The following is a 22,917-nucleotide window of genomic DNA, read 5'->3' as shown; positions in this document are numbered from 1 at the left end:
TCTCTCACGCGCCGTCCAATCAAGCTGCTAGCCCTGTCCTCGATACCCAGTAGTCAGCCTCAATGTCGACGCCATACTGGGGCCAACTGCCCGGCCCAAAGGTCGCCCAGGCCGGCCACGCACGCCGCAGGTCTGAGTCGGACGACTATACCTATAATGCTGACCGCAGATCTTCTTTCGACGTTCCCCCAGTTCGCAGATCAAATCGTGCTTCTATACAGACCCAGAACACCGAGGCTCCCTCCGAATCTACCTTTAGTCCACACGACTCGTCCTCTGCTGCAAGCTTTGCGCCTCAAGGACTAGCACCCAGACCGCCTTCCTACCGACAAGGACCTGGAGAGCCTTCCGATAGCAGAAGACCTCGCCGCCCAAGCCGCCAACAAGACGAGGAAGACGAAGACGGTGACTTGTCGCCAATCCTCCCAGCTGCCCCAGAGGTTCCTCGCGGTCCTCCTGTGAGCTATCGGCACCCCTACGGCAACGGAGGTCTTCCTTATACCTACACCGCAGCAGGCGCACCGGCACCGCCACAACCATACGGCGGCGCGTCCCTGCAGCCTGACGACATGGACAACGACGATTACCAAAAGTCCTCTCAGAGGGCCCGAGAATACCAGCAATCTGACCGAGCGCAAGCAGACCTCGCAAGGCGGGACTCCAGCGCCAGCGCATACGACCAGATATCCAGGAGGGCAACCACCGGCGGTAGCTCAGGACGTCACAAAAAGTACCTCGCAGACGACCGATCGCCCCTCCAAAGGCTTGAGCTGACGCTCGACAGCATCACCAAGGAGGAAAAACGCGCCCGAGTCGAAGCCGCCGAACGACGAGCCAGAGAAAGACAGGCATTGAGGGCCGGAAAGCAGCCCGCCGGCCAGCAACCACGGACCCATGAACGAAAACCATCTGTAGCCTACGGTGAGAGGCGTCCCTCAGCGGCTGCGGCTCCAATTGCCGTGGCGCAACGCCCGGCGCACAGAGAGGTATCCAGAGAAGTGCCCAGAGACACCCCCCGCGACGCCCCGAGAGACTATTCTAGGGAAATTCCACAAGAAGCCCCAAGGGAAGCACCCAGAGAGACGTACCGCGAGCCGCCTCCCGAAGTTCCCGTTCAGAAGGAGAGCTCGAGTCGTCATCGAGGCCCTCTTACACAACACCCGCCAGAGGAGGCGCAACATTATAGTTCCGGCGCACTACTGGAACCAGAGGAAGTTCACCCAGCACCTAGGCACGCGAAATTGGATTCCGGTATTCCTAAGCGCAACCTCAGCTTCCGAGAACGAGCTGCACGAGACCATGTTGCTCTCCCAGAGGCGGCGCAACCCCCTGCCTCAAGTGGGGGATTCTCTTTGACACGAAGCGGCAGCAACAAACTAAAGAAGCAACCTCCAGCAGATCATAGCTACCATCGCAGGGTGGCATCCGAAGCGCATGCTGCTCCCGTAGTAGCCCCCGTCTCGAAGCACCAACCCCCAGCCCATGATGACGAGGATGACTACTATGAACCAGAAGACATTGTGCCAGTGACCCGACAGCCCACTAGCCGGTATAGACGGGATAAGGACCTCCCTCCTAACCCACCCGAGGCACGGAGGCCCTCTATGGACGTCAGACCAGACCGCCACCATATTCCCATGCCCGGCGACGACCAGCGCATCAGGAGACGTGTTACCGAACCCATCCCAAGGGCCGAGTACGCTTCCGACGAGGAGTACGCTCCGCCACCTACTCGTAGCAAGACTGTTAGCAAGAAGGAGGTGGATGATAGTGCTCACGCCGAGAACCAGGCGGTTGCCCGCAGAAAACATGAGAGGGCTGATAGCGACTACTCAGACGATGATTCGCATTCTCACAAGATCTCAAATATGATCTTCAAGCCTCGCGAGGAGATGGCACCTGGTGATGGTCTGTATCTGCCACCTCAATGGCTCGATGAGTGGAAGAAGGGCACCGTGGGCAGTCTTACTGGGCCGCTCCTGGAAATCAAGGATGTCGCCCATGTTTCTGAGCCAGATGTGAACAAGGCCTGGTGGGAGCAGGATAACCGGACTAAAAGTCAAGGTTATGCTGCTCGGCCACGAAAGGCTGAGGCCTTTGATGGCGAATATGACGAGAATGGTGAGTTCACTTACTTCCTGCTTACTGAATAATACTGACTCGGTCTCAGCTCCTACTCGATTCAAGCCCCCGTTGTTCCTCAAGTGTGGCCCCCTTTTGAGATACTGCGGCATTCGACGAGAAAAGACCCCCAACAGGTCCCAGAGGGGTGGCCCTCTCTCAGAACGCGAGATGTGGCGAGGCAGTGTCATGATTGTCACAGAGGATGCCGACTCTTCCTACGAGATTGCGCCTACGCTTCGACTCTTTGTCCAGGACATTGAACTGCTACCCCCTCCTCCTCATCGTGTCAAGGGTGATCTGTCCCCTGAATACGTCGATCCCATTGCTGGTCACCCCAAGGTGGGCCGTAGAGGAGAAACCCTCTACGTGCGCCCCGTGGAGCATCTCGAGGAAGCAAAGGATCTGTCTCGTGACGAGACTGATGAGGGTCTCTTCGAGCAGAGCCGCAGCCCCCCTGACGTGCTGCCCCCTGATGGCGCAAAGGATCTTCCGGGATCTTTTGCCAGCCGGAGAAAGCGTGTGGGTATCGATGGCGAGAAGGTCCAAAAGTACAAGGACGTCAGAGGATTCCGACTTCATGCCGAACGGGGATACACCTTCTGGCGGTTCAACATTGAGGTTGAGCTGCGCGAAAAGCAGCAGCGTATCGCTTACCGCATCAACCGTGGACCTGCCACGGGCTTCTGGGTCCCTGCAGCGGGCGAGACCATGAACATGATGTTCTACAGCTGCAACGGCTTCAGCCTCAGTGTGAAGCCTGATGAGCTGAGCGGTCCTGACCCTATGTGGCGCGACGTGTTGAATAACCATCAGACGCGGCCCTTCCATCTCATGATTGGCGGTGGTGACCAGATCTACAACGATTGTGTCGCCGACGAATGTGAACTCTTCAAGGAGTGGCTCAGCATCAAGAACCCAGTTCACAAGCACACTACTGCCTTCACGCCTGAGATGCAAGATGAGATGGAGAAGTTCTACCTGGAGCGTTACTGCATGTGGTTCTCCCAGGGACTGTTTGGTCTTGCCAACTCGCAGATCCCAATGGTCAACATGTACGACGACCATGACATCTTCGATGGATATGGCTCCTATCCTCATCATGACATGAAGTCGCCCGTCTTTAGTGGTCTGGGAGCTGTTGCTTTCAAGTACTATATGCTGTTCCAGCACCAGTCCATCATGGATGAGACAGAGAGCTCTGAGCCGAGCTGGATCCTTGGTTCTGAGCCCGGTCCATTTATTGGCGAGCTCGGCCGCAGTCTGTTCATGTCTGTGGGCTCGAGAGTGGCTCTGCTGGCTGTGGACTGCCGTATGGAAAGGACAGAACACGACGTTGTCTCGGACCAGACATGGGAGAAGATCATGAACCGTCTCTACGCCGAAGTGCGACGTGGACAGGTGGAGCATCTGCTGGTACTCTTGGGCATTCCCATTGCGTACCCCAGATTGGTTTGGCTAGAGAACATGTAAGTGGCTCATGGTTGCGCTGAAGACCTAATACTAACGTGACGATAGTTTGACTTCAAGACTTATGGACCCTGTCAAGGCCCTTGGACGAACTGGCATGTTTGGAAAGGCTCTGAACAACATTGACGGAGGAGTCGAGGTTCTGGACGACTTGAACGACCACTGGACCGCCAAGAACCACAAGCAGGAGCGAAGCGTTGTTATCGAAGACTTGCAAGATCTCGCCATCGACAAGTCGCTCCGAGTCACCATTCTGAGCGGCGACGTCCATCTTGCAGCTGTTGGACAGTTCTACTCCAACCCCAAGCTGGGACTTGCCAAGCACAAGGACCCTCGATACATGCCCAACATCATCTCCTCGGCCATTGCCAACACACCACCGCCTGACATGCTGGCCGATGTGCTGAACAAGAGGAACAAGGTGCACCACTTCGACAAGCAGACCGATGAGGATATGATTCCCATCTTCCAACAAGGAGTGGATGGAAAGCCGAGAAACAACAAGCATCTCCTCCCCCACCGAAACTGGTGTTCAATTCGTGAATGGGCACCAGGAAGCACACCACCCCCGACACCGCCTCTGTCGCCTGAGAGAACCCCGAGCCCCCCACCAGCCAAGCCCCAAGGAGGCGGTCTGTTCCGGAGACTGTCCTTGTCCAGGAGCAAGTCGACGGATACACCACCGGAGGTGTCAAGAGATTCCGTCCGCGGATCCCGGCCTCCAGTTACGCGAGGAGGTGGCGGTGGCCTGTTCCGCAGTCTCTCACGCCGCAACTCAACCAACTCAGAGCGACCTCCCAAGGCCAAGCTCACGAGGTCTATGTCTGTTGGTGGTGGTCCAGCCGAACCCAAGAAGGCAGGCTTCTTTAGTTTTGGTCGAAGGCCTAGTCAGCGTCGCGCTGCTGATGATGGCGGTATCAACGGTACTTGGGGAGACGATGATAGATACGACGACGACGAGCAGTATTGGGATGAGTCTCCTCAACGAGCGCGTCCTTCAGGTATCCGAGGTGGAGCGGCCTACGACGAGTATTCGGACGGTGACGACTCGTACTTCATGGCTCAGCCTCGCCGCACGCAGACCATTGGATCGAGGGCAATGTCGCACTCTCGCAACGATGTGAGCACCTTGCCTCCAACCCGTCCTTTCTACAGGACGCCAACAGGCCTATCCACAAAGCAGATGAAGGAGGCAGATAAGTATGCCGTTGACCTGGAGGGCGGCTTGGACATTTGCCTGAATGTCGAGATCAACCCCAAGGATCCGGCGGGCATCACCAAGACGTACCGACTGCTGGTGCCGAAGCTATTTTACGATTATAACGCCGATGATGATGATGAAGGAGGACAAGCCGCAGAGCCAGAGCCGGAGCCAGAAGCGGAGCCGGCGCCGGCGCCAGCACAGCCAAGCGGTTTCAAGAGGCTGTTGAGTTTCCGGAAGAAGGAGAAGAAGGAGCCTCCTCCTCCGCCGGAAGAAGATGACTATAGTGATGAGGGTGATGACTATGATGACGACTATCGTCGAAGGTAGTCTGACCAGGATTGTTTTGATTTTTGATTTCTTTATGTGCATTCGCATATACATTGGCTTCCATGCCTCATGTTTGGATGGCATTTGGACGGAGTTTGGGACTTGAGGCATCATATGCATGAGCATTTTGTAGCATCATAGCAGATGACTGGCATTGGGAAAAAGGGCTATAAAGTTTTGGCTTGGATTTAATTGCATTCTCGTATGCGTATGAATACGAACATGAGCGGTCTCTCTGGTTCTTGAGATCATCGGCCGAGTTCCTGTCCCATCGCCTGTGCCCCTGAAGACGTGCAGTTTCGAGCGCTAGGCACCCCTGGATAGCGGGGTTGTAGCGCTAATCAAGCCCCCCGAGAGGCGCGCCATGCCCCGGAAATTCGCAGCCGCGGCCGGAGACAAAGTTTGGCCAATCAGGGCTCGTCACGCGGCGCAGCAGAGCTCAAGGAAGGAACAAGCAATCCACTTTTGACCGTCGTGGCCCGCCAGCTTTGAGTGGCTGCTGCGACTGAGGAGCTTCCTTCCTTGCTTCCAACTTGACAACAGGCGACAAAAACTGTCTTTGAAAACAAACTTTTCCTTTTGACATTCTTTTACAAAACACGATTTCGAATCACAATACGCGCCAGATTTGCGACGACTACGACGATTTTCGAATTGTGTGCGAAAACCGCGAGACGAGATACTCTTTGACGAGAATACTGCTGCGCTGTTGCTTCAAGGGGCTCTTGTTCCCCGGATCGTCGATCAATCCACTGGGCCGAGACGATAACCCACGACATTCTACGAACCACGACGTTTGAACACAAAAGATACGTACGGACTTGAACACGAATACAGGCACGAGCTTGAGGAGGATCCGCTCTGCCAGCGCAAGGGCATGGCGCCATCATGTCGGGTCGCCACTACCAGTATCGCCCCAACGCCAAGATCAACTTCAACGACCTGTCGGTAGCCGAGGTACTCTGGCTCAACGCAAAGCAGATAGGCCACCAGGTAGGCCGGTGGGCTGTCGGTCCGTGGCGGAGGATGGCCATCGCGGCGGGCAGGAGGGTAGCGCACCAGGTGCGTCGCAACCTCACGTCTCGCCGGCTGCTGAGCTTCCCGCATGTGCTGGTCGTGTTTTGGGTCTTTGTGCTGTTGTATGGGGAGAGGTGGGTGTTTGATGGGAAGGTGGCCAACTGCGATTGGGATCATTGGGAGAAATGGGTATGTTTACACCGAAGGAAGCCATCCGCGACGAGAAATGTGCGATTCGAGCTCAAGGAAAGGTCGACTAACAGCGCTGCAGCCGAAAGATGCGAAACCTCACCACCTCGTCTTCGTTGCAGATCCTCAACTTATCGATCCGCATTCCTACCCCGGCCGACCATGGCCTCTAAACCCCCTGACGGTGCTCATAACCGATAACTATCTCAAGCGCGGCTATGGCGCGATGCAGCATCGGCTGCACCCGGACAGCGTATTCTTCCTCGGCGATCTATTCGACGGCGGCCGCGAGTGGAAGACGAGCAAGGGCAACTTTGTCGATCCGAAATGGGGACGGGGACGTTCCAAGGATGAGAAGAAATGGGTCCAGACATGGCACAACAAATACGGAGACGACTTTTGGCTGCAAGAGTATGAGCGATTCGGGGATATTTTCCTCGACAGCTGGAACAAGGGCGGCGAGGTTCCTGGATCCTGGCAGCGCGGGCGAAAGCTTGTGGCCAGTCTTCCAGGTAATCATGACTTGGGTTTTGGTGCTCAGGTTCAGGTTCCAGTGCGGGATCGCTTCAGCGCATTCTTTGGCGATGTGAATCGCGTGGATGTTATCGGAAACCACACTATCGTGTCGGTCGATTCGGTTTCTCTGAGCGCAGACACCTCCGAGTACAAAAACCAACACGATCTGAGGCCGATTTACGGGCCCGTAAACGAATTTCTGGAGGGTGTCAAGGTCACGAAGCGGAAGGCTGTGGAAGAGGAGTTGCGCCATTGGCATGATCTTCAGGGAGGACTGCATTACCCGCATGATGTTGAGGAGCTGGACAAGTCGAATCCTACCTGGGGTCGTGCTGCTGATGCTGAGGCGGCCTCTCAAGGGCCCGACTTTCCTACGATTCTTCTTACTCACGTCCCATTGTATCGTGCGCCCGGCACCCCTTGCGGGCCGAAGCGCGAGCATTGGCCGCCAGCGAAGCCTCCCAAGGGGCAAAAGGGGCCGGTTATCCCTGACGAACCGAACGCTATCAGCGTCGTGGGAGGATACCAGTACCAGAATGTGCTCAACGAGGCTGATTCGGTCAAGTTGGTGAAGAGCATTGGCAACGTCAAGCACGTCTTTTCTGGAGACGACCACGACTATTGCGAGGTGGTGCACTCGGGTGCGAAGGAGAACGTTCGCGAAATCACGGTCAAGAGTATGAGCATGGCCATGGGTGTGCCCACGCCGGGTTTCCTCATGGTCAGCTTGTATAACCCGGTTGATGCTAAGGGCAAGCCTCTCCCAGGAGCGCCAGAGCAGACGATTCAGACGCACCTGTGTCTTTTGCCCAACCAGTTCCATACCTACATGGAATACATCGTCTTTCTCATCGTCACCCTCGTCCTCCTAACCGTTCGGGCATTCCTCGTTCCCGCCCTCTCACTCACACCTTTCGCCCTTGAGCCTGAGAAGCAATCCGCCTCAACCGTCCTCCCTCTGTATAAGGACAAGATGGATCCCCCTGAGGCCTTTCCTTCGCGCACAACATCGTCGTCAGGCACGTCGGCGCACCATCTCCCCTCGCGGCTCTCTGCCGCAGCACCACGCAACGCCCGGAGCAAGTCTCCCGCGCCTTCAGCCTCGCCCCGGTGGCAAGCGCGGCGCGGAGCGGGCGGAGGCCGGAACGCCAAGCGTTGGGGATGGGGAGCCGACGGCGGGCCGCGGATCCATCTTGACACCAGTCTCTTTGACACGGGGACCCAGGAGAAGCGTGTTGGTGGTAGAAAGGCTCTTAGCGTGGTTGGACGCGAGCTGTGGACGACGACATGGCGTGTGGCATGGATGGCAGTGTTGTTCTGGGTTTATCTCAACTAAGCGGTCATGCATTGCATTCGCACGTGTATTATGTTTTTTGCTGGGCTGCATTGGAAAAAGGGCGTATTCTTTGTCCTCGTCTTTGTATGTAAGTAATCGCAGACATTTCTCGTACTGGGGAGAAAGCAAAAAAAGAGGTGGAAAGGAAGAGGTTGGTTGGTTGGGTAGAGCTGTTGTTTTTGACGGCCGACATGTCGCTCACGCCGAGCTGCTTTTTTTATATGTACATTTAATCAATAGAGAATAATTAAAAAGTCATGACCTTGGTTCATCAGATGGTGTTGCTACTCCTGAAATGTGTCAACAAGAGTGAAAGAAAGTAGTGTATCGAAAGAACAATTTGAGTCCATACCTTTCGCCATCTTCAAGGCAACAATCCATCTTTCCAGAATATCATCTCCTCCTTCCAACACCAATCCTCTCATCCCTCGCCCTCCTAATCTCGCCCTCCCTCTCCCTCTCTTGCAAAACCCGATCCACACCCTCCATATCCGCTTCCTGCTGCTGTTGCTGTGCCTGAGCTTGAGCGGCAGCCACCGCGGCAGCCCTTCGAGCCTGCTGCGCCGCGACGAGGGCTTCTCTTGCGCGCCGGTCCTCGTAGGCGGCTACGTCTTCGGATGTGATGGTGAGTGTTGTGGCTGGGCGGCGGAGCATCTTTGTCTGGGAATAGAAACAAAGGGATCTTGTTTGGGATAGAGTTTGTGATGAAAGGTGTGTTTTAGATGGGCCACACAGGTTGAATCTTCTTTTATGGTTTGATGTTAAAATAGAATAGTGGTTGTTTTTTTGTTTGTTTCAAGTTGCCGATACTGATGAGATGGATGTGAGTGAGTGAGTGAGTGTAAGATGGGATGGGATGGATGCAAGGTTGTTGTGAAGCTGAGATCGATAAACAAGAAGTGGGGCCTCGTCTTCCCCACAGTTTGAAGTACGTACCCTAGTACCAAACATCACTGAAGTTCATCATGACATGTCTCGAAACAACCTCATCATCAAACGTCGTCTTCTTTTCATTCGTCTATCTACATTACAGATCGTTATCCATATCCAGTGTCGTAACCTCTCATCTGTAAATGGCCACATCTCGATTGGCAACAGTTCCTCCTTGCACACTCCACGGCTTTATGCCAGTACCAGCCTGGCACCCCTAGGGCTCCTTAGACCCTTGATTCCCGGATTCCGAACTTAGCTCAGATGCACACGGCCCTTAAGTATCAACGCAGTCCAACCCAACTTAGGGATAACGCTTCGAACGACGACAATACTTAAACGGATGTGCCCACCCATAGCTCGGATGCCAGTAAGTGGCTGTGAACATTGGCAAGACCAAGCCGAGTACCAGGAAAGACATGGACATGACATGCTCCTTCTCGTCGTCGGGGCGGCCGGCGGTGGCATAGAAGATGACGTCCAGCAGAGTCGACGGGAGTCCGACAAAGACGAGCCAGTTGAAGAAGACGAAGCCGTAAACGAGCCAGACGGAGCGCTCGTTGAAGCCCGGCACGCCGAGCGTGGCGAAGGCCAGGGGCTTGGACCCCTCGAGCATGCCGGCCTCCTTCTCCAGCGACGCCGCGCCCATCAGCTGCGTTATGAAGATCAGCTCGTATGCCGTGTGTATCAGGAACGACCGCACAGCCAGGGACGTCTTGAGGTACGTCTCGCTGCTCTCGAAGAACACGCGCGTCTTCCTCAGCATCTCCTGCCCCCAGTTTTTCTTCCCCGGATCATGATAGTCCACGTCCGGTGTGACCCGAAAGAAGCGCTTGCGGACGTCGGCATCTTGGAAGTAAAGCTGCACTTCAAAGACAATGTGAAGAGCCTTGTTCAGGGCGAGGGCCTATACTCTGGTTAGTACAGAGTGTAGAGGACCACACGAGCTGAAACTGACCTTGAATAACCACGTCTCATCTCTTTTGTAATCATCTTGTTAGCGCTGTTTCGTTTGTTTTTCTATAATTATACTTACTCAGGACCAGAGGGATAATATCCGCCTTCCCCCCCAACACCCCAGAGAACGAAGACGTAAGTGAACACGACTAAACTGAAGACAAAGAGGTGCCATGGCATGCGGCGATGGCGGAATATCCTCGAGCCACCGCCATACTTTCCGTAGAATTCCTCCGACCAGCGCGGACGGCACATGGCGTGGCGATAGTACTCGCTTGCATCCTCCCTGCTGTAGAGCCCCTCCTGCGCGCACCGTAGCCTCAGGGCGATGGAGATGATGGTGAGTAGGAAGATGAGGACCACGGATAGCGCGAAGAGGACGCGCGGGCTATACACCACCTGGCACATGCGCGGCGTCTCGACGGGCTCGGCGAGGCAGTACTGCAGGGAGCATTGCGGCACGCGGTAGGTGAGGGTGTCCGGCATCCACCGGTCGTCGTCGGACCAGTAATGGTAGCACAGGTCTCGGCCCGGAATTGGGTTGAATGTGTCGGTCGGACGCACGAGCGGCGGCGGTCGTCGCTCTAGGGTCCGGGTTGGCGAGACGTCGGCCGAGAGTGATCCGTTAGTCGCCCACTCGCGGGCCTGTGTGGGAGACAGGAACGTCACGTTCTCCGGAGCCGCAACCACCTTGTCTAGAGTCAGGAACGGCGTCTCAGGCGGGTGTATTGTGCCGTTGTACGCCTCCAGATACGTGTCGGGACACAGGGCTATGAGCGAGGACGAGACCGACTTGAGCCGGTAGCCGGGGAGGACCGTGGCAGCCAGGGCCGAATTGGAGCTGTTGCTATCGCTGTCATAGTCGGTCACCAGTACAAGCGTACGGTACCGGGTGTAGACGGCTTCGTTGAACTGCTTGACGCAGTCGGCGCGAGAGAGGTTCTTCCAGAGCGTCGGCTCCCGTTGCAGGCGCGCAAGCGAGCTGTTGAGGGCGTCGGAAGCTCCGTACTCGGCCGGCCACTGCAGGTCAGACGACGGCATAGTCGGCGTCTCCTTGAGGGAGTCGTAGCGAGTCATATTGATGCCGGCCAGGTCGAAGGGCCTGCCTTCGAAAAAGGTGTTGGACACGAGGACCTCGTAGGCATTGTACGCAGAGTACTTTGTCGAGACGAGACTGTTGGACCTGATGGATCATTAGCTATACTGACTCAACACTAACGGTAGCAGCAAACCTACAAGTAGTACAGCGGCAGTGATGCGAGCAGCAGCACCACGTACATGACCTTACGAGGCCAACTAGCATGGAGGAATCCCCTGCCTGACTCGACGCCCAAATAGAGCCTCCCCTTCGACTCCTGGTATGCGCTAGGACTCGGTGCCAGGAGGCCGGCCCGGAAGTAGGCGACGATGGTGGCCATCGCGGCGGTGGCCATGTTGGGAACGAGCAGGTACAAGGCCGTGGTGTTGGTACGTGACTTGAGACGCTTGCACGTGTCGCTGGCCATCGTCTTGAAGCCATACTCGGTGGCCTCGTCCGACGGTTGGAGGGTGTACTGGAGGATCCAGCTGGCTGATGTAGCCGCGGCAAAGAGCACCCAGAGTAGGATGGCTATCTTGTTCTCGCCTAGGCCTTTGGGGCGCTTGCCCGGCTTGAAGTCATCCGACTGCTTCTGCTCCAACCCGGCTGCTCTTGAAGAGGATATGCCATGAAGACTTGTCTTGTCCAGTCGGATGTACTTGTCTGTCCGGGACGGACGATATAGAGATTCAAATGAAGAGGAAGAGGAGTGACGTCCGGCGTACATTGTGCCAGCACAAATTCTATCAAAAAGAAGGTTGTCGTTGCTTGCGCGCAACAGGCAGGAAAGCGCCCCCGATGTTGAGAGAAGTTGAGAGGGAAAGACCGGGGGGGTTGAAAGACAAAGGTAGGAGAGACAATCGAGAACAAGAAAGCGACAGCCAGTAAAGAAAGAAAGAGAGAATAACGAGTGAAAAGGAATGAGAAAGGAGCTAAGAGAAGGGCAACTCAGCCGAGTCTTTGAAGACTGGCAAACAGTTGACAGTCATCACAGCTGTTTTTGTTCCTTTGAAATTAACTACGGGCTGAATGAGCCTCGCTGTCAGGGAAAAGCCCCTCTTGTCCGTCCGTACCTTGCAGTAGTGGCGGGGCTTAGATCTTAATAGATAAGGTTATTAATGGATGTTAACCGAGCCTGACTTGACTTGAAGCCTTGGCCTGCTTACCTGCACCCGAAGCGAAGCGTCTTGGGGCTCATCAATAAACATCGTCTTCTTTTCATTCGTCTATCTGCATTATATATCGTATCAACATGTCTGGCCATAAGGTCTCATGTCCCTTCCTCCTCTTCCTTCCTTGCTGCAAATGCTTTCAAGCGCCTCCTATGCGTCAGGTCTCCGTAGATTCATCTCATGCAGACGTCAACCCTCCTCCAACAAACAAAAAGACAAAGGTATCAATAATAAGTAACAAAAACCAAAAGAATGGACGCAAGTCAAACCCTCAAGGTGACGTGCTAAACCCAGAAGCACACACATATTCCACCTCCCACCGCAAAAAGTCGCCCAGGTCGTGTCCCAGATTATATCCCATCGGTACCGTCTCCGTGGTAGTAGTATCGTCTTCGCCATCGGCCATATGAACTACGAGCGGCATCATCGGGCTCGGTGGTAAGCTTTCCACCGAGCTGTGCGACGAAGGGCGCTTGGGGCGACCTTCGCCCACCCATCGCTTTAGCCCTGTGCTGTTAAAGAACTTAGCCTTCTTGTCCATGTCTAGGGCGTCGCTGGGGGCCGGGGCGTTCCAGAACCCGGAAGGAAACTCAGCACCCACCGGGATCGGCAGGTCAATGTCCGTGTCGATGGTTGACGGCGTTGACGATACCGTGCTGCGGGACGAAGACCGCATCGACGGCACGTCCTCGGGCACCAGCGTTCCGTACGTCTCGAACCCGAACGATTCGAACCACGACGTGATCTCTTCGACCTGCTTCATGTCTTCTTCGTTGGACATGTCCTGCAGTAAGTCTCCAGCTCCTCCTAGAATCGCCATCTGGAACGCTGTCCAGTCTAGCGTGTCGTCCATTGTCTTGATCCCCTTGACCATCTCGGACTTTGCAAATGTGATGGGACCATGACGGAATGAAGGCTTTGTGAGTGTGAATGGCGTGCTCTTGAGGTAAAAGAACTCGTCATTCTCTTCTGCCTTGAGGTCCGTCTTGTCAAGGCTTTGTCGGCTCGTTGACGGCTCCAGCTGTGTGTTATCAGGCGTCGTTACCATGACTTCAGGTATTGATGGGAGCTTTCGTAGAGGCTCTACTCCGAATCGTGCAGGGTTCTTTGGTGGTAGTTGAGGTGTGGCTGTGGCTTCCACAGCTTCTGTTTTATCCTTGACGCTCTTAATAGACTCATCATCCCTCATCGCCCCCTCTTGTTTCGAAAAGTTTTGGTTTCCACGATCCAAATCAGGGGTCAGCGAGGGAGATGCTGTCCGAGCAGAGGCCGCAGAGTTCCCCACAGCGCTCGCTCCAATCCGAGATGCCAGTTCGTCGAGATGGAATGGTTCGACGTCTGTCTCGGAGTTATCTGATGCCATACTGCGGACCGAGTCGCTCGAGTATCGATGTTTCAGGCGTTCTTCGTCCAATTGTTGCGCTTCTTCCCTCTTCCTTCTTAGCGCCTCAATGCGATCGGGTGTTAACATCTCATCGGCCTCAATCCGCCTGAAACGCTGACCCGTTAGAATGTCTGTCACATTCTCCGACAGGGTCCATCGTGGCGCTCGGATTGGTGATTTTGAGAAACGATGTCCACCTTGTTGGTGATGATTCTTCTTTCTTTGAGGTTTCTTCACCGAGGCCCGTCTGTCTGGTGATGACCGTGGGGACGCGGACGACGATGATTCCTCCCTCCATCGAGGATGCCTTGGGAAACCCGTCGGTAGAGGCATCGACTTTGAGTGTTTGTGAAGCGCAGGAAGTCCAGGTGGTGATGGTGGTGACGGTGGTGATGGGGGCGTGTGCAACAGCGCAGAACCTTGCGAGGCATGTCGTGCATCTCGAAGTGCGGAGCCAACAGCTATGAAGGCTTCATCCGTCTCGCGGATCAGGCGGTCGACAGTGTCTGATGACTCGCCCGAGCTTTGACTACCATATCTGCTGCTCGAGGTCAGGCTGTCGGTTGGCCCAACCTCGTTGCGATCAGCGCTATGGTCAGACAAAGAAACAGTCGTTGGGGCCCGCGGCGAATCTCTGTAGAGGTGGGCATCGCTACTGGCAGGACTGGGGCGCCCATTCCTAGAGCGAGGAGGTTGCGCGTACGGTCCATGCCGTGAGGAATGTGAGTAGGCTCGGCCGTGCTGTGCCTCCGCCAGACAAAGACCGGATGCAGCCCTTCTATTTGCGGGAACATTGCCCGTGAGAGCGTCAAGAGCAGCAGCTCGCTGCCCCTCACAGCTGCGAAGGGAGACTGTCGAGACGGACTGACTGCGGTGAGCCGGGGGAGGAGGCACTGGGTGCGAGATGCGATGGACGCTGTGTATCCTTTGTATGGTGATTGGCGCCGCCGCGGGAGGCTTCTTCTTGGGGATGGGCAGCCGTGACTTTGTGGCCCTCGTCTTTCTTTGCGTCGACTTCTTGGCGCAGCAGGAACTCAGTTCCTCACACGAATCGGTAAAATCGTTGTCGTCATTTCCATTGTCGTTGCCGTTGCCTCTGCCCTCGCGCTCCCTCTCCCTGGGCTGCTGCGACCGTTGGGGGGTTATAAGTCGCCGTATCAAGAAGCCCGGACGGTTCAACATGATGGATGGTCTGGCGCACAGCGCAGACGCCTGAAGAAGATGAAACGAACAAGAGGCCGAGAAAAGGTTTCACATGGCCCTGAAGTAAGGCAAGCGAGAGTAAAAAGGGAGGGGGTTGAAGTGAGTTTGTAGCACGACAAGGCCCGTCTTCCATGCAGTTCCGCGTCGCCGGATTCGAAGGCTTGATCAGACGGCGACAGAGTTCAGCGGGCCCGGATACGGAAGCCAAACCAAAGTGAGCTGCGTCTGCAAGCAATTTGAATCACCATGATGATCTGGCGTAGGACAGGGCAAACCAAATACCTCGTGACGCATACGGTGCGACCATGCAGTCTCTCTGTATCTCGACCCTCTGTTGCCCCGTTGCCGTGATGCCCACTGTATGCCGCTTGCGACCCATCATGGCATGTTGTTGGTCCAGATTCCAGATGCACGCCGGGATCAGTCCTGCTGTGCTGTGCTGGGTGGAGTGTGCAAGGCAATGCCCACCGCAAGCTGCAAGCAGGCAAACTGATGCTCACATATGCCGGGTTCTTGGTAGTGCGTCCATTGGCTCAGAGTCCATGTGGCTGATGCTATTCAGGCCCATCTACTCAGACCTTCGTATTCTTTGTGCGACGTTTCGAGCTCCACACCCAGCCCAGCCGTTCAGCACGTCGTTGGTTCATGTTCGAGGCCCAAAGATAGATGATCCAGCATGGGTAGGGTCGATACCCGGAGGCAATCTTGGACGCCGGGTACGGGTACGACTCGAGGCTATGGCGGTCTATAGCGTGACAGTAGCGTATTCTGGCCGGCTTCAGCAAGAGGAGCAAAGTAATGAGACACGGCAGGCTGCATCCCGAGGTCGTAAGAGGAAGATCCAACTGCCAGCCGCGTGGTGCGCCCTGCCAGGCTGTATCACCACCATCACCACCGGAACACTGCAGCCGCGAGAGCCCTGAGGCTGACGTTCAGGCCCCAGCCGTTCTGGGTGACTCAATTCCCAACCTTGCCCTTTGCGCTACCCAAAGGACCAATTCGATATATGACCCGTCGCTTCGAGCGGGTTGGTCCAGGCGACGGTTATCTACCGACGGCCCTGTCGCTGGCCTTGGTTGGGTGGAGTGTGGGAACGATGCTCTCCCGCGTGCACTGATGGCCAGAGCGAGGACTCGGCAGTCGATCCATGCTACTCGGTCGAACCATGTTGCAAGGACTCGGTCTCCTGCAGCAAACACCATGACCTGAGACGAGAGGACTCTGCAAAGGTTCATAAGACCAAATTCATACTGTCCTCGTCAGCCATGTCCGAAAGGGCGCATTGGTGCAAGAAGGATTGATCCTTGTGCCGCACGAAGGAAGAAGTGAATAGTGCCGAGTTTGTGCATGAAAGGAATCATAGTTGAAGTGTTCAAGCTGTATAAGATGCAATCCTGATCCTCATGTCAAGGTTGTATCGTCAGAAGGATGGGGCGTCAGCTGTTGAACGTAGCAGTGCGTGGTACTGTGTTAAATGTCCACGACACTGTGCAAGTCGCAGGGCAACAATACTGTAGATGTCATGACCAGACACTGGATTCTCGAGGAAGTAGTTGAGATATAAGGCGTCTATTATGTTATTGTTTGACTTTTGGCCTATCAGTAGACACCATATAGACGGACATGGTCTTGTACCATTGCTAGCTCACCAATACTGTTGCCAGCACTAACACATCTGCATGCCACCAACGCTGGTCGAATCAACAGAGAAACGTCTAATTACCATTCAAGTGCAAGCTAGAATGGTTCTTACTTCTTTAATCCTTGCGTTAATTACATCATTTGCATAAAAGTTCATTGCAAGCCACACCATCTTCCCGGAACCCAAGAACATCACAGCCACTCCTCCCTGCACGCAACACTTGAACATATGTCGGCAGATGAATATATTACTCCCCTCTCCTTCAGGCTGTACACACTTTATCAAAGGTACCCATCCTCACCTGAACACCCATACCCGTTTCGACGAAAACACGCGAGAGCTGCGTAGGAATCTGCGGCCGCGTCCGACCCGCGCGGGGTCGGCGGGGACTCATTCAAGGATGTCTCTTCGACAGTCGATACGAAGACATTCTAATCTTGGGTGTCACGCTCAAATTCAGTCTTAGCCGTTGTGTAGGTTAGAACACGCTGTATTTCACGTGGCGAGTGCGTGGTCTGTTGAGGTGGTTGTTGAGGACAGAGTTCCTTGATATCTTCGGTAAATGTTGCCAGGGACACTATAGCCATGTGTTCATCTCTTGGATGTCATGATGATGAGCCTATGATAGGTGGGAATGATCATTTGGTATCGGGTATATTCGGTATAGAGTAAATTCATTGTTTCAGAATGAATCGACAGGTCAACCGTAGGCTCCAGGGGTTGCTACTTTGCTCCAAACATGGCCAGTTGCAGCAGTTCGGGCATATTCCGGTTCCAAGGTGTTCGTATATACCATGCTGTAAGTAAACATTGACTAGAGCAGCATTGTAATATCCAAACCCCATTGTTGGGTATGAGACATCACCCAGTTGTGTCCGTAGTTCGCATGCTCAGGCGAGGAACGACTGTTGAAGGGATGCATGACCAGATTTCGTTGTTACGGGCCCATATGTGCAACAAACATACAGCAAGTAACAGTAAGCCATGTGCCTTATTAGGTATCTGCTCTCATATGCCTCGTTCCGAGCCCTCATCTCCAGAATCCATCTCAATACTCCCAACCTGTAACAAGGCCGTTCCAAATATTTCCAAACCGCATGCTGTATGTTCCGTATATCGAGTCCAAGCAAAGTCTTCATCCCTCCATTGTGTCGTAATCATTCAGTGTCGTCGTTGTGTTGCGTAAAGTATTTGCCGTCTCGTCTTGAAAGACGAGTCCTCATCCATCATCGTGCCTTGAGGCACCGCCCTTGTATGCGCGTCCCCTAATATTCACGGCCTCCGTCTCATGAGACTTTAAAGGGCCGAGTAGAGCTTTCTCGGCGGCCGTGGCGCCGTCATCCGAAGCAGTGACGATGCCGCCCGCTTCACCGCAAAGCCCCTTCTCTCCTCCAGCAACGGCTCGAAGCCCTCGTCGGGCTGTCTCGGGGCATCTCTGTTACCAAACAGACTGGTCGTCCATGACTTAACGGGAAGCATGAGGCAGCCGGGCCACGTCATTCTTCTGTGGTTGCTTCTGCTGGACGGACGTGTGTTGTGGGTTGAGGCGATGACAATCTTGATCTCCCGGGACTGGGTCATATCGAACAATGGATAAAGAGATTGATGTTTAGTTGCTCTGCCAAGCGGCTTTGAGTCTCGGAATTGAAGTGATGGCGTTCTTGAGCGGCAAGAGTACACAGTCCATCGTCGAGGGAGTCGACCCCTTTTTCAATACCCCAGATTGAATCAGTTCCTGTCCTGTCTTGTCCTTGGCGTAGAGCACAATGCGAGAGTGAATTACTCCTTCATTCCAATTGACGACGCCCCGGCCCATGAGTGGGCGTCAGTGTTCGCAAGTCTCAAATTCCTGCCGTTCAAATTCCAGCGGCTGATCAAGGGAGCCCATTGCAAAGCCATGGCGTCAGAAGAGACCTTCGAGGCCAGCAAACTCTCGTCGGCGGAGCACTAACGGGTGAGCTACTGCCCTGACAAGGCTATTCGAGACCCCTAGGGCGCAAAGTCTATCTTGCGAGGCAGCGGGCTATTGCATTGTAGTCTTGTTCGCCAAGGCATTAGACACATCTCGTGAATCACTCGATGATCCGTCGCAGTTTGGGCTCGGGTATCAGGCTCCTGGGGTTGGTAAATCATCGAGGTGAAACATGAAGTTACCCGAGAATCATTGTCTTCCAAATCTAGGTCAGATGTACCATGAAACATGCTTGTCCTCCCATCTAGTCTGCCTCCCCAGTGCTCTCTTCGTCATCGTCTTCATCATGCTGTATGAACGGGATAAACCGAAAGTCCAAGTAACTCTGCTTGCCACCCTCCATCTCGACCATGAATTGCAAGCTTAGTACTCCTTGTCCATCGCCTCTGAGGCTGACCTTGGTTGCGATCCGCATCGCCTCTGATGAATTCTTGATAAAGTCAAACTTGTAACACTGCGACCATCGCTCTCGAATACCTAGCGATTCAATGAGATCCCTTCCACGCGCAAAGTCCACGCCGGAGCTGCCGAGGTCACCTATACCGGCCAGCGAGAGGAAAGGCGTGGTCTTTGTGGCGGTGATTGTCAGCTTCGTAGGAGCCGTGGGAGAAATCTCGGCGAGTGAATCTAGAAGTGTCCGAGACTGCATGATCATCTTGAAGGCGAGATCGTTGCGATCAAAAGGAATTTCGTCAGGAATTTCTGGCAGGTAGGTTGTCAAGGATGCTGTAGTCTTGACTCCAGACTCTTCGATCGTGATCTTGAACGGATCTCCTTCTTCATTGTACAAAAGAGTGCAGGTTCCTGAAATCCCGAGGGTCTGGTTGCTGAACGCATCAGGGCGATAGTTTCGCAGATTACTCCGGTAAGGGTCCTGCTCAGCTTTCTGAGCGCGAGTGGCCACGTCGACGGCGCCAAAGATCTGGAGAACCTCGAGGATGGAGTTTAAAGAAAGTTGGAAGCTTGGTAGATCTGGGGGATCCGGACCTTCCTGTGAAGGAACGTTGGCGGTAAACGATGAGAAAAGGCCTTTGTCGAGGAATGCAACCCCTACATCTTGTCAGTTCCGTTCCACGGGCGCAATCTCAGATCGATTCACCTTGCATCACTCGCGCATGATCGGTCGAAAAACGGACACCTTCGTCTGTGATCTGAACGTGAACTCGAGGTGCAAAATTGATGCACTTTAGGAGCTGGTACAACGGCCTCGTCGATGTCGCAACAGCGCGAAAGATGGGTTGGGCTTCGGTTGCCATTTTGGAGATCTTGGAAGCCGCTGTTGGGAGTGAAAGAAAGGTGTAGGAATTAGAAAATCAAAAACTGGCAGAAATGCAACGGGCGCGCGCAGCGGCGTCTCTCTTGTATGCTCCAACTATTGTACACGAAACCGACCGAACGGGGACTTTTGGGGTATCTCAGACGTAGACTCCGACAGCACAGAACATGTAGACAACTCCGAATCTACAAAAGTCAGCAAGACAATATGGCAATGGAGAGTCAGCAGGGGCGTACGCGATGGCGAGAGAAGCTGGAATGCCCAGAACAGGGACGTTGAGGAGTGATCGGTCTATCAAGCAGTCAGTGATATGGAACGGAGCAGAATTAGTCGAGAAATGCCTACTCAGAGCGAAAACACCAGTGAGGGCGAATCCGAGCAGAAGAAGCAGAAAGGCAACCCAGAACTGGCTTGCCTTGTTCACGGCAGGAAAGAAGGGACTGGTAGCAGCAGCTTGCCAGACCTCATGCAGCGAGGAATCCATAGGCTAGGATGTGGCGAGGAGGATAAAGTCGGTATGTTCGTTCGCTGAGCGGACGTTGAGCAATTGTTGACGCGGCGTTGAATGGATTGGTATGGCCAGCAGGTGAAGTTGAGCTGTAGTTGCAGTGTGTTAGGAGAGGCTCTGGGGAAGCTTCACGAGCTTACGATGGCGCATCGTGGCCGGTAGACCAAAGCAGCTTAGCGCGCCATTCCCCTGGCAGCTGGACCACCTGGAAGCCTCGAGAATGACATAAGCAGTGCACGGGCCATCTTGAAACGCGCCCATCCTCCGCCATCATGATGCCTATCCAACTCCATCATACTCGCCTCTAACACCACACTTTGATTGCAAGTATTGCGATTGAACCGCCACAGCCATGCCTGACGAGAGTAAGTCGCATTTAGAGTGCGATCGTGATAAGCTAGAGATGTCTGACATGCTACTATTTAGACGGAAAGCGCAAGGCCGAGGAGGACCCGACCTCCCCTACCCCCTCCAAGCGCATAAAGCAAGATGACTCTGCCGAGCCTCCAGACAAGAAGGCAGCCATCAAACCGATCCCATTCCCAGAAAAGGTAGGTCCCCTATATGTATTCAATACGCGCAAAGTACTCATCACACCTCTGTCTCGTAGCCGGCCGTCATCGAAGAGCGTAATGGCGAGATCGAATTCCGAGTAGTCAACAACGACAACGAGCGCGAATCCCTCATAATCCTCACCGGTCTCAAGTGCATCTTCCAGAAGCAACTCCCAAAGATGCCCAAGGACTACATCGCCCGACTCGTCTACGACCGCACTCATCTGTCCATCGCCATTGTCAAGAAGCCTCTGGAAGTTGTTGGTGGCATCACGTACCGCCCATTCAAGGGTCGCCGCTTCGCCGAGATTGTCTTTTGCGCCATTAGTTCTGATCAGCAAGTTAAGGGCTACGGCGCGCACCTAATGTCTCATCTCAAAGATTACGTCAAGGCTACTAGCGACGTAATGCACTTCCTCACATACGCCGACAACTATGCTATTGGATACTTCAAGAAGCAGGGTTTCACCAAGGAGATCACTCTCGACAAGAAGGTCTGGATGGGTTATATCAAGGATTACGAGGGTGGAACCATCATGCAGTGTTCGATGCTGCCGCGGATTCGATACCTCGAGATGGGTCGCATGCTCCTTAAGCAGAAAGAATGCGTCCAAGCCAAGATCCGCGCCTACTCCAAATCACATAATGTTCACGCACCTCCCAAGGAATGGAAAAATGGAATTTCCGAAATCAACCCTCTCGACATTCCCGCGATCCGAGCATCAGGCTGGTCACCAGATATGGACGAGCTAGCCCGTCAGCCCCGTCACGGACCCAACTACAACCAGCTCCTCCATCTTCTCAACGACCTGCAGAACCACAATTCTGCCTGGCCCTTCTTGGTTCCCGTCAACCGAGACGACGTTGCCGATTACTACGACGTGATCAAGGAGCCCATGGACCTGAGCACCATGGAGAGTAAGCTCGAGGCCGACCAGTACCTCACGCCCGAGGACTTCATCAAGGACGCAAAACTCGTCTTTGACAACTGCCGCAAATACAACAACGAGAGCACGCCGTACGCAAAGTCGGCTAACAAGCTCGAGAAATTCATGTGGCAGCAGATCAAGGCCATTCCCGAGTGGTCCCATCTAGAGCCGGAGAGGTAGGACTTGCAATCGGTTGCTCAGCCAAGGAGGAGAACAGTTCGCTTGATAAACACGCGAGCTTCCTCCAGAGGCCACGGGGAATAGGTACTAGATCTGCATTTGTTTGAGACCCGTGTTTTATTGTCCGGTTTAAGGGTGGGTTTATGAGCGAGGCGTTTCAAGGGTTGAGATGTTTTCATGAGAGGTTGTACTATAGTCATCATCATATGCACCTTGTATACGGTGGCGTTGCAAGGAATTGATAGTTTCATGATCACACTTTCTGCAGGTGTCCAAATGCCACGCAGCGTAGGATCTTGATATCATCTTGTCCATGTATAGTAGCGAAACGTGGTCCTTTTAACTATACCTAGGTGTTGTTAATGGTGTTATGTTGCGTTGTCTCGGCCAGGTCAATAACAAAACCCAACAACAACAACAACAACAACGATGCTGCATGACACGTAGTGTAAGCGAGAGCTGAATGATATCAACACATATACACATACGTAGCATCAGCACAAGGTTCATGCCAGGCATCAAGTATGAATCGAAATCCAACTTCGATTGGCGGCCATCTATCAAAAAGCCGAGTCTATGAGTCAAAGTGACCAGCACATGAGAACCCACAAACAGGAAAAGACGCAGCCTTGCAAAAAAGAGAATATTGTCGCTATGTTTTTGCCAAATCCATCTACCTCAACAATCTAGCTTTGAGTTCCCCCGAGGCAAGTGTAATAAAACGCCCCGAGGAATATCATCACCACAGCATAAACAAAGCCCATCAACATTGAACCAGGCAATTCCCGTAATCCCCATTCCCAGATCGAGACCCATATCGCCTAAACACCACTGGCCGTATTTGCAAATGCAAACGGCAACAACGACAAAAGAAAAAAAACGTGCAAAGATGAAGCTGCTTGTCTCAGATGCTGGTCGTAGTAGCTGTTAGCCCCGGCAAACCGCAGGGGTG

At 54.1% G+C, this 22,917-nt stretch overlaps 7 protein-coding genes across 7 annotated transcripts; 3 read left to right on the top strand and 4 right to left on the bottom strand.

The window, feature by feature from the left end:
* Positions 1-62: 62 nt before the first annotated feature.
* On the top strand, positions 63-5,122 carry LRP88_08883 (uncharacterized protein; the record flags this gene model as incomplete). The annotated part of the gene is made up of 3 exons (XM_083245381.1): positions 63-2,121; positions 2,171-3,590; positions 3,640-5,122. The coding sequence occupies 3 exons, from the start codon at positions 63-65 to the stop codon at positions 5,120-5,122; spliced, it is 4,962 nt and encodes a 1,653-aa protein (XP_083099875.1).
* An 888-nt stretch (positions 5,123-6,010) lies between these two features.
* On the top strand, positions 6,011-8,180 carry LRP88_08882 (putative lipid phosphatase CDC1; the record flags this gene model as incomplete). The annotated part of the gene is made up of 2 exons (XM_083245380.1): positions 6,011-6,328; positions 6,411-8,180. The coding sequence occupies 2 exons, from the start codon at positions 6,011-6,013 to the stop codon at positions 8,178-8,180; spliced, it is 2,088 nt and encodes a 695-aa protein (XP_083099874.1).
* A 1,234-nt stretch (positions 8,181-9,414) lies between these two features.
* LRP88_08881 (uncharacterized protein) lies at positions 9,415-11,872 on the bottom strand (the record flags this gene model as incomplete). Its single annotated transcript, XM_083245379.1, has 4 exons — positions 9,415-10,017; positions 10,069-10,090; positions 10,147-11,250; positions 11,304-11,872. The coding sequence occupies 4 exons, from the start codon at positions 11,870-11,872 to the stop codon at positions 9,415-9,417; spliced, it is 2,298 nt and encodes a 765-aa protein (XP_083099873.1).
* Positions 11,873-12,588: 716 nt separating this feature from the next.
* Positions 12,589-14,883, bottom strand: LRP88_08880 (uncharacterized protein; the record flags this gene model as incomplete). Its single annotated transcript, XM_083245378.1, has 2 exons — positions 12,589-13,807; positions 14,087-14,883. The coding sequence occupies 2 exons, from the start codon at positions 14,881-14,883 to the stop codon at positions 12,589-12,591; spliced, it is 2,016 nt and encodes a 671-aa protein (XP_083099872.1).
* A 3,879-nt stretch (positions 14,884-18,762) lies between these two features.
* Positions 18,763-19,774, bottom strand: LRP88_08879 (repair protein Rad1/Rec1/Rad17-domain-containing protein; the record flags this gene model as incomplete). The annotated part of the gene is made up of 2 exons (XM_083245377.1): positions 18,763-19,568; positions 19,618-19,774. 2 exons carry the CDS (start codon positions 19,772-19,774, stop codon positions 18,763-18,765), a joined length of 963 nt encoding a protein of 320 aa, XP_083099871.1.
* Positions 19,775-19,933: 159 nt separating this feature from the next.
* Positions 19,934-20,278, bottom strand: LRP88_08878 (OST5 family protein; the record flags this gene model as incomplete). The annotated part of the gene is made up of 3 exons (XM_083245376.1): positions 19,934-19,979; positions 20,031-20,085; positions 20,140-20,278. The coding sequence occupies 3 exons, from the start codon at positions 20,276-20,278 to the stop codon at positions 19,934-19,936; spliced, it is 240 nt and encodes a 79-aa protein (XP_083099870.1).
* Positions 20,279-20,654: 376 nt separating this feature from the next.
* LRP88_08877 (Bromodomain-containing protein) lies at positions 20,655-21,965 on the top strand (the record flags this gene model as incomplete). Its single annotated transcript, XM_083245375.1, has 3 exons — positions 20,655-20,667; positions 20,729-20,853; positions 20,913-21,965. 3 exons carry the CDS (start codon positions 20,655-20,657, stop codon positions 21,963-21,965), a joined length of 1,191 nt encoding a protein of 396 aa, XP_083099869.1.
* Between the last annotated feature and the right edge of the window lie 952 nt (positions 21,966-22,917).

The sequence above is a fragment of the Fusarium phalaenopsidis genome, assembly GCF_050370095.1.
Source record: "Fusarium phalaenopsidis strain FUZ10S chromosome Unknown contig_32302, whole genome shotgun sequence".
Lineage (NCBI taxonomy): Eukaryota > Fungi > Ascomycota > Sordariomycetes > Hypocreales > Nectriaceae > Fusarium > Fusarium phalaenopsidis.
The sequence above is the reverse complement of the archived record's forward strand: the minus strand, read 5'-3'. Positions and strand labels throughout refer to the sequence as shown.